General features: G+C 32.3%; 1 protein-coding gene across 1 annotated transcript; it reads left to right on the top strand.

Moving 5' to 3' along the window:
* Positions 1 to 886: 886 nt before the first annotated feature.
* Positions 887 to 9,209, top strand: LOC130969357 (uncharacterized). The gene is made up of 21 exons (XM_057895034.1): positions 887 to 1,290; positions 1,534 to 1,619; positions 1,780 to 1,881; positions 2,933 to 3,039; positions 3,129 to 3,229; positions 3,781 to 3,868; positions 4,020 to 4,108; positions 4,235 to 4,374; positions 4,465 to 4,630; positions 4,749 to 4,872; positions 5,027 to 5,123; positions 5,314 to 5,443; positions 5,864 to 5,923; positions 6,015 to 6,133; positions 6,338 to 6,462; positions 6,919 to 7,143; positions 7,374 to 7,534; positions 7,762 to 7,925; positions 8,261 to 8,343; positions 8,420 to 8,505; positions 8,832 to 9,209. Exons 1-21 carry the CDS (start codon positions 1,072 to 1,074, stop codon positions 8,973 to 8,975), a joined length of 2,616 nt encoding a protein of 871 aa, XP_057751017.1. The 5' UTR covers positions 887 to 1,071; the 3' UTR covers positions 8,976 to 9,209.
* Positions 9,210 to 10,183: the final 974 nt, after the last annotated feature.

Below are 10,183 nucleotides of genomic sequence, written 5' to 3'. Positions count from 1 at the left end.
TTATTATATAATTTAATATGAGTTTAATTTATATATATATGTCACTCAATTAAATTTATATGTATAAATAAATTTTTAATAGTAACTTTAAAAGTTAATATTTTTATTAATATGATAATACATAATTAATTATTGGTGCAAAACTTTTATACAATTATAAAAATTAAGTTTTTAATATATTTAATTAAAATATTTAATACAATATAAGTTAAATTATTTTATCAGTTCTTATAATTTTACTAAATTAGTAATTAAGTTTCTATAATTTATTTTTTAATTAGGTTTTTATATTATTTTAAATTTTGTAATTAATTTTAAAAAAAATTAAAATTAATAGAATATTTTGAAAATAAAAATATGTTGAAGTTTAGAGATTTAACTTTTAAATGTGGATATTTTTAATTTGAAAAAGAATATTTTGTTTAGACTAATATTTTTTTTACAAAATGATCTAATTATAAAATTTAAAATAGTACAAAAATTTAATTAAATTTTTTTAAATTATATAGAATTAATTACAAAATTTGATAAAACTATAATAACTGCTAGAATAATTTAACTTATAATATAATATAACACGTATCAATATTAATATTATAATAACGTTAAAGAATTAATATTATAACAGTTGAATTTTAGTTAATATTATAGTAAATTACTAAATAAATTTATAATGAAGCTCACTAAAGATTAAATTTTGTTGAGTTTAAATTTTAAATATTTTTGAATTTTGATTTAAATGTTTTTACTGTTAACAATTTTAAATATATTTTTCTTGCAATAAATATTGACTACATTATCAGTGGGGTAATAATATTAGCTCACTTTCTCTTAATATTAAATTATTAATAATGCGCGCTTGGCTGACTGGGGTGCTGCGCCGACTGGGGATTGCTGAGTGTTGCGTTTTGGCGAGTCGGGAGCGGGATTGCCGCTGTTATTGACACACACATTCTCTCAACTCTATCACTCAACAACTTAGAACCCGTGTCTCTTAAGTAAACTCTATTTACTAATTATAAAAACCACACAACTCTCCACACTTTGAATTTCTCTTCTTCCTTCTGCAAAATGGCGTTCGGTTTCGGATCATCCAAAGATGAATCGAAGGGTTTCAGGTTCCTATTGCTGCTCGCACTCTTGTACGGCCTCTTGTCCTTGCTTGCCTACTCCGTCCTCTACATGAAGTTCGTTATTCCCCTCGGAACCCACGCCCCTCTCGATCAATTCTCCGAAGCCAGAGCCATCCAACACGTTCGGGTGTTGGCGCATGAGATCGACGGTCGTCAAGTGAGTCAAACTATTTCGGAATCCGAATTCGATTCTCTTTTTTTTTTCTCTTATAAATAGCTTTCGGAACATTGAAATAGTGTTGGATGTGTGATGTTAGATACAGTTGTTTTGACGTGTATTTTAGAAGAAGTGATATAAATTTCACTTCACATAATAATAATAAAAAAAGAAACAAAAAAGGAATCACTTCAATTTCGATTTCAGTTCATGGATGTTGACTTTTGCTGCATTTATTGATAGGAAGGACGGCCTGGATTGAAAAAAGCAGCCAACTATATTGTAGACCAGTTAGAATCAATAAAGGGGCGAGCTAGCTCCAAATTCAGGTTCTAATATTATCATTATTATTATTTTTATATGTTAAGATTTTTGCCTTTTCACCATTTTTTAGATTTTATTTCAAAAAATTTTATTTGATATAAACTGTTTACAGGTTCAGGCTCTAAGTTTTAAAACGCTTAGTTACATGTTCTTTTTTATCTGCAGATTTGAGATTGACGAGACTACGGTAAGTGGCTCCTTCAATATGCTCTTTTTGGGGTTCAACATAGCTCTGGGATACAGAAATCTTCCTAATATTGTTGCGAGGTACCTTACCACTTAATATAGTCACTTATATTGGACATAGTTTTATGTATTGGTATGTAGTGAGTAGCGAGTTAGCGTTACCTAAGTTAACATTGTGTAATAGATTATATGGCCCTTGTAATTGAAGTGATTTTCATGTTTCAGATATGAAGTTTATTATTATTATATCATTATTTTAAAATTATAATTATTATTTTATTATTAAATTACACCATTTATTTCTGAAACTTGATAGATGAGTGTTAGATATTATCAGTAGGATTGCACCTGACTTGCATCTGTTCCTTTCTTCACATTTTGCCACAATGTCGCATTTTAGTCCAGTTATAAGGGCCTTTTTTTTTTTTAATAGAAATGAAAACTAACCTGATCTATTGTGGCAAACAAGGTGAAAATGAAAATGAAAAAGGTAAAAGAAGAAAAGATGAGATGTGAAGCGGACATAATCTCACTGTTAAAGTAGAATCTAGTAATCGTCTTAAAGCTTCACTTTTAATTCAATTTTATACTTCAGAGGGTAGTTGGAATACAAAAGTGGACTTATTATATGAAATATGAAAATAACTGGGGGGATCTGATTTGATTCTCCTAATAAAAACTGCAGTTTTGATGGAATATTTTCACATGTCCATTTGCATTTTGTGTGTTTTGGTTTTGCAAATGATTTTTTTCCCTCTCATTAAAAATATTTCTGATTTCATGATTGTTTAGTCAACATGGACCCTTTTCTATACTTCAGAATGGAACCCGAGACAGGGTGGAAGCTAACCTGTCATTCTTGATACAAACTAGATTATGTACTGAGGCATCATAAGATGTTTATTAGAAGAATGATAACAATGATATGAAATCTCAAGGTCTTTGAAAGTGGAAATTTCAGTTTAATAATTTAACAGAGAACATATGATTTTTGAAAAACTGTGGTGAATCATTACCATATCATAACTTATTGTACATATTTTCTGGACTGCATGTGATCAAAACAAGTTAATACTGTATCTGTCTTTGTTTAAGGAAGGTTGACATGGATTTCATTTCTATCTTACTACAGGATTTCATCTGTAGATTCGCGAGATACTGATCCGTCAATTTTAGTGAATGGACATTTTGATAGCCCCCTTGGTTCCCCTGGCGCTAGTGATTGTGGTTCATGTGTTGGTGGGTAATGATTATGCTTGAAGTCTTCATTGAATCTGAAATATTACATTTGAGCATAATAAATCTTGATCTAATTTTCTCCTTTTCAGCATCAATGATAGAAATTGCAAGATTAATTGTGGACTCTGATTGGGCTCCCAGCCACCCAGTTATTTTTCTTTTTAACGGCGCTGAAGAACTTTTCATGTTGGTAGGATGTCTTATATTGATAAATGTTTGAAGCTGAGATCACATATGATCATCATTCATATAGTTTAATTACTTAGATTTTGTTTAATATGTTATTTTTGTCTTATGACCCTGGATATGTGCAATCTATATATGATATTCAAGAGTTATACTTTAATGACTTTGTAGCATGACTTTCACATCCAAGCTTCATCCTATAAGAGTGATGATCTGTGACCAGTTAAATATAGTTAGATCCTTGCTAGTTGAAGATTTTTAAAATGTTTTAGGAAGATAGAGCTGCTTTTCTTAGAAGGTTACAGATCTTATTTTACACTTCACATGACATTTGCTTTCAAATGTTGTGTTTACATGTAGTACACCACAGATAGTCCTCCTCCCAAACACAACAGCCTCTTGTAGGCACACACGCATATACTTTTCTGCATTGAACGTAAAAAATGCAGTAGTATTGCTATAATGAACAGTATTTTCTGTAGGAGAGAAACGCTTATATGTAGTTGGTTTCTACCATTGAAGCTTATGAGATATTATGTATTTTTTATGTACAAGGGTTCACATGGGTTCATGAAGACTCATAAATGGCGTGACACAATAGGAGCTTTTATAAATGTAGAGGCTTCTGGGACTGGTGGACCTGGTAAATGTGGTGGAAAATATTTTAGGATTAGTTCTATATCTTCAATTTTTTTTCTTTTTTATTTAATTTTCTTTTCAACTTATGACACAAGTGGTATATGGGACAATCTCAATGAATATATAATTTTTTTTTCTTTTCCAAAAATTGACAGATATGCTTTGCCAATCTGGACCCAGTTCTTGGCCTTCTAGTATCTATGCAGAAGCTGCAATATACCCTATGGCTAACAGTGCTGCTCAGGTTTGTCTTTTCTCGGTTTCTCCTCTAACTTCCCATATCAGTTTAATAATTTACTGTTCTGCTTGCCATTTGTTTCCCTATTTGTATTTACCGATTCAAACATGCGGTTTCTATTTTAACATGCAGGATGTTTTTCCTGTTATCCCTGGGGATACAGATTATCGAATATTTTCTGAAGACTATGGGAATATTCCTGGCCTTGACATTATCTTTCTCCTTGGTGGTTATTTTTACCATACCTCCTATGATACAGTAGAGAGGCTAATGTATGAATCTGATTCTTTTATACTAGATATTTAATTGAAATGTTTCCAGTTTTCAAAAAGCATCCATTTGATGTATTACTATGTCTCTAGACCTGGAAGCATGCAAGTACGGGGGGATAATTTAATCCGCATAATAAAGGCTTTTACTAATTCTTCCAAGTTACAAAACGCATACCAAAAAAATTCAAGTGAAGATAGTGCTGGCATATTCAATGATGAGCGGGCGATTTTCTTTGATTACCTGTCATGGTTTATGGTATGAAGTGAAATTTTGTTAGTTCTTGCGGTTACTTATTATGTTCCATTTAATATGATCTTCTACATGGTTCGATCTTGCTTTGTTGTTATCTTATATTTAAATTATGGGTTTTCAGATATTCTATTCCAGAAGGGTAGCTAAAGTTCTTCACACTGCTCCCATCTTCTTCTTCCTTGTTATGTCCGTTATCTGTGGTAGTTCATATTCTTGGTTAGCAACTTTTTGTGATTTCATAAAAGGTAAATGATAGCTGCTGATCTTTTTCACAAGATATATTATTATCACACTACTTGTTGATCACTTGTGAGGATTTTTTTTAGTCTCTGTTATAGAAGAGCTTAAATGATTACATATTGATATTTTGACTGACCTTATGATCTGTTGGATTTGCAGGATTTCTATTCCATGCGCTTGGGATTATATTCGGAATTGTTGTTCCTGTTGCATTTTCATTGTTGAGATTGTTGTTTTCGTCTCAGACAATGAATTGGTAAGTTCTATAAACTTAACTTAGATGGGTGCAGGGATGGCTTATGTAACTTTTTGTTCTATAAAGTCATAAATACCTTATAAACCCAACTATTTATATGTCGCTAGAGTATGGATCAGTATCTGAGGTATAATAATTCGAGTCTTTTCATTTTCTGTATTCTTATGTTAACGTAGCAGAGTAAACACAGGTTTGGTCATCCATACTTGGCTTTCATGATGTTTATCCCTTGCTCCCTTGTTGGTCTTTTAATTCCAAGAATTATCTGGAGACGCTTTCCTCTTTCTCATGACATTTCAACTGTCAAGACATCAAGAGAGGTATTCATCATTAATAAACCCACTATGATGTGGATTTTACCCTTTGCTTTGTTTAAATTTTTCCTCCTAGGGATACTAAACATGTTTTACCTCTCTTGTATAATTAACTTAATCAAAAGTGGCATCATTAGCAATAAAGAATATCTATGCTTCAAGAAAAATTGCGGTGGGTAGGTTTTAGAAGTCAAATTCTCCATAAGCATTGTTTGAACTTCAAATTGTCTTTACCTTTGTTACCCAAGAGCTTTTATAGCTATTAATGTGTTTTAAGTGCATCCTTTGGCTTGTGCTACCTTCATTTGTGGTCTTTGTAAATATTTGTAGGTTCATTTGTGACTTGATTTATTTTGTTGAACTATTTATTTTTTTGTAGTGGTTACGGTCCAAGGTAACTAAAATATTTTCTGACTCAACTTGCAGGCTCTATGTGATGAAGCAAGGTTCTGGGGAGCATTTGGGTTCTATGCCGTATTAACTTTGGTTTGTAAATTCAACATATATCAAGGCAATTTGTTCTCTTTACAGCATGATATACTCTTGTTGTATGGCTAAACAATCTTAGTAAAAGCAGGTTTATCTTGTAGCTGGGTTGACTGGAGGTTTTCTGACTTTTTTAATATCTGCATTCATGCTTCCTGCATGGGTATCCTACTGCTTATCAGTCAAATCCTTTGGACGCCAATCACTCAGGTACAATGTGAATGATTTTCACATTTGTAACTACCATGTTTGCCTTTTCTGCACAGAATAAATTCTCACGTCCTTTATATATATATTTAAAAAAAGGATATTCTCATTATCTTGCTTCATCTTTGTTTTTTCTCAGCATTGATATGTTGATGCGATCTTTCTTTCTCACATTTGCTACTCATATTTTTTTTTTCTCTTCTGCAGATCAACTATGTTTTACATATTACCACTAGTTCCATGCCTTGCCTATACTGTTTATTTTGGCGGCTTTCTTGTCCAGTTTCTAATAGAGAAGATGGGCATGATGGGTTCTCTTCCTCCTCCATACGGTTAGTGTGTTCTTTGAAAGAAAGAATTATTTACTTTTTATGATCCTAGTTATCAAACTAATGTAGCAGAAACCTCTTTTAAGGTCTACAACAACCAGATATTAGTTACTGGAATCATTTACCAGGAAAATCTATTGCTATATTGTATTGGTGACTTAACTTTCACATTCACATTATTTCCTAAACTTTATTTTGCATCCCAGGAATTAGAATGATTGCATAGCTCATGTTTAGCAATATGTTTTTTCTGCACACATGTACTACATCTGTATGGAATACATGTAAATTCTAGTTGTGTAAAATCAAATGAAATATATGTATGGGATTATCCTGCTTGAGGTGCGTCTGTTAGTTGCACAGATTTTATAAGTTATGTAGATAAACATGTTCTATAAAAATAATAAAGTTAGCAAACTTATTATAATTCTTGCTGCTGAATATAACATCAAATTGCAGGGCACTATGTTCCTGATGTCATTGTGTCTGCATTAGTTGGTGTTGTAACTGGTTGGTCCATGGGTCCTCTATTGCCCATTTGTGGGCAGTGGCTAGCCAGGTCATCCATCTTGCAATTTCTGCTGCATCTCAGTGTGTCTGCTTTGGCATTATCATCTCAGTTCTTTCCTTATGCCATGTCTGCACCGAAGAGGATTGTTTTTCAGCATACTTTCCATACTGAAGGTATTGAAACCTAGCAATGTTTAGCGAAAATTACAGCTTTGTTGGCCATTTTAATCATCTTGAACTTCTGAAATTCTGAAGAGTTAATCTAGAACAATCTAGTATCTAAAATGTATCTATGAGTTCCTCTTATGTGTTTTCTTTCTCCATTATTGTTCTAGTAATCAAATGTCTTTATCTGATTAACTCTTTTGTAATTAATTCCTAACAGTTTTCATGTGGGTTGGCAGGCACAAATAGGATTGTGGAATCCACATATGATTTTGCTGTAACTGATTCCAATTCATTACTTTTCCTTTTCAAAAATGCACCTGAGTTGGCAAAGGAATTGAATGTTCCTTCCGAATTTTCATTTGAATCAGCATCGCTTTCTAAACGCCAAGATTGGATGGTAGGTTTAATGCTAAAGAAATTGAATGTTTCTCTTTTGGGTGGGTTTTGACTTTTGATACAGGGCATATTTTCTTAAATTGAAAAAATTCCTCCAACTATTAGTATTACTTTTAGTACTATGTTGTTATTCATACAAAAGCAACTGCTAAAGCTTTTATTTAATTGTGTTCTATATTCCCACGGCTTGTAAGTTTAAGAATTAACGGGGAACATCGCTCTTTGCAGGCAATTTTTCCAGTCAGTTTTCTCTTTTCAAATAGTCTGAAGTTCCCTGCAAAAAGTGATGATATTGTGAAGCAGTATGAATTCTTTCCCATGTTATCTGTTCAGAATCAACACTTAAATTCTGAAAAGGGACCAAGGAGAGTCCACTTGGAGCTCTATTTAGGGTGAGTTGATCATGGTTAACCTACACAATCACACACTTATGTCCTGTATGGTTTCTTGTGGACTTGCTTGAAAATCTTGATTATAGTAATTGTTCAATTTCATATGAACATTTTTTTGGTAATGGTCTCTTTCTCTTTCAAAGTTGTTTTCTTATCTATGGAGGTGTTTGATCTCTCTTGATGCACTACTAACAGGGGAAAAAAGCCATGATATACTCTAGAACCAGAATTCCATAAGTTATTTTGCAATTGTTAATCATTGTGTGAATTTGTCTGTAATAAAATAAAGTATATTAATCTCTTTCAATGTTTAAGTAGATTTGTGTACTTTTCAGTTCCCTAGAAGAGGTCTGGGTTGCAGTTCTTAACATCACTGGCCCTTTATCCAGTTGGTCATTTGCTGATAATACCCTTCCAGGTGAGAAAAATGTTTCATCCACTGTTTTTCCTTGAGTTGATATTTTCTTTGTCTAATGTAGTTTTGCAATACTCAGGAACCGAAACTCATGATGGTGGTCCACCATCATATATTTGTAGGCTTAGCGGATCCAGTGATAGGAATTGGACCTTCTGGTTAGAGGTAAAATTTACGCTGTTAATCTTTCCAAGAGACTTTGCATATGTAATTTTCAGAATCAAATCTTGCTATTTGGCTTTTAAAAAGAGGGGGGGGGGGGGGGATTTGTTATTTTTGAAAAATATTTTGTAGAATGTAGATAGAAATGAAGTATCTTTAGATTTAGGCATACTCATTATAAAGTTGGTGGAGCTCATGAGTAATTTAGCAGTGTTGACGAGGTTCAATTTTATCATGAACATTAATGCCTAAAGTGTTGGAATTCATTAGTTATCATCAGAGCATGATGCATTGCTGAATTTTTTTTAATCTTGTTTTTAATTAATCAGGCCAACAGTTCTGAACCATTAAGAGTGAATCTGGCGGTTTTAGACCAAAAATTGGTTGATCCAGCAAAGAGATTAAAGGGTCTTCTCCCGGACTGGGTGGACGCTGTTACTTATTCTAGTTTTATGTCCAGTTATACCTTTTAACTTTTTGTTAGCATCCTTTGTAGGGTATTCTTGTTCTGTGATTAATTTTGTACAGGATAGCCTTAGGAGTTGATACAATAATTTGCAAATTTATTTATTGTCACAAATCCATTTCCAGCATGGGAATCTGTAGTTTTTGTACAATGGTGTGTAGTTTCTTAGCAGAAAGTAATAACATGATATTTACAGGCTTCAGAGCTAAACCAAAATGTGATGACATTCATCTGCCATAAATCACCTATTGGTAGTTTACTATTTTTTGATGTCTTAAAAGCTACACGAAGAAGCTACTTAAATTTGTGCCACAAATTTCTCATAGGTTATTGAATACTCAATGACTTGTGGTAATGAAATTAATTAAATATAAAGCTGGAAGCTGACCGGAAGAAAACCATGTGTTTCATAATCTTTTATTCTTTTGGTTTTCCATGTATTTTCCAGTCTAACAAATATTATATTTAGAAATTTGTTTCTAGCTAATAGATCATTAGATATACGACAGAATTTGAACTTCTAATACTTAAACAAATTTATTTGATTGAAGTTTTATTTTTTATTTTTTTAAAACATGAGTGCTCAACACAAAAGTAGAGTGAACAAACAAAAAAAAACCAACAAACCAGCACCAATCATAACCACGTAACAACCTAGCAAAATAATAATTTATTCCATTGTCATCAATAATAAAAAGAATCTTCACATTTCTACTTCTTATAATTAAGAAGAGTCATGTTAAGGATTTTTTCTACACATCTTTTTTTATTCTGAAATATCCTTTTTTATTTTGAAATATCTTTCTATTTCTTTCTATCCAGACGTTCTAAACTATCGCAAAGAAATATATCAATCACTCCTTTTGTTCCTTCTTCCTGATTGTTGTACCTGTCCAACTTTAAAAATGTTCCTTCAAAGTACCAAAAAATGACCATAGTCTACCAAAATCAGATAGCTATGGACACCACACCTGCTAAGTAAATACACAGCCAAAAAGTAAGTGGTGAACATATTCAATATCCTTATTACATAAAGAAAATTCTATGGTGTGGTTATACAAAACATCCACACATCTCGATACATGTGGAGGGGAATCGTATGTAACTGCTGCTCCAAAAGACTGACATGTACTGTTCCTTGCAGTGTTGGTTGGTTGGTAATTTTTTTTTGGTCGATGGATTGGACAGCTCCCAATTTTAGGCATTATCCACTTA

This window comes from Arachis stenosperma, chromosome 3 (genome assembly GCF_014773155.1).
Source record: "Arachis stenosperma cultivar V10309 chromosome 3, arast.V10309.gnm1.PFL2, whole genome shotgun sequence".
Lineage (NCBI taxonomy): Eukaryota > Viridiplantae > Streptophyta > Magnoliopsida > Fabales > Fabaceae > Arachis > Arachis stenosperma.
The sequence above is the reverse complement of the archived record's forward strand: the minus strand, read 5'-3'. Positions and strand labels throughout refer to the sequence as shown.

What these genes read in the sequence shown, in the direction of transcription:
- LOC130969357 (XM_057895034.1), top strand. Translation starts at nt 1,072, where the DNA reads ATGGCGTTCGGTTTCGGATCATCCAAAGATGAATCGAAGGGTTTCAGG. An exon ending in TTTGGACGCCAATCACTCAG is followed by an intron (nt 6,134 to 6,337) that starts GTACAATGTGAA and finishes TCTCTTCTGCAG; the next exon opens with ATCAACTATGTTTTACATAT. An exon ending in GCATACTTTCCATACTGAAG is followed by an intron (nt 7,144 to 7,373) that starts GTATTGAAACCT and finishes GTGGGTTGGCAG; the next exon opens with GCACAAATAGGATTGTGGAA.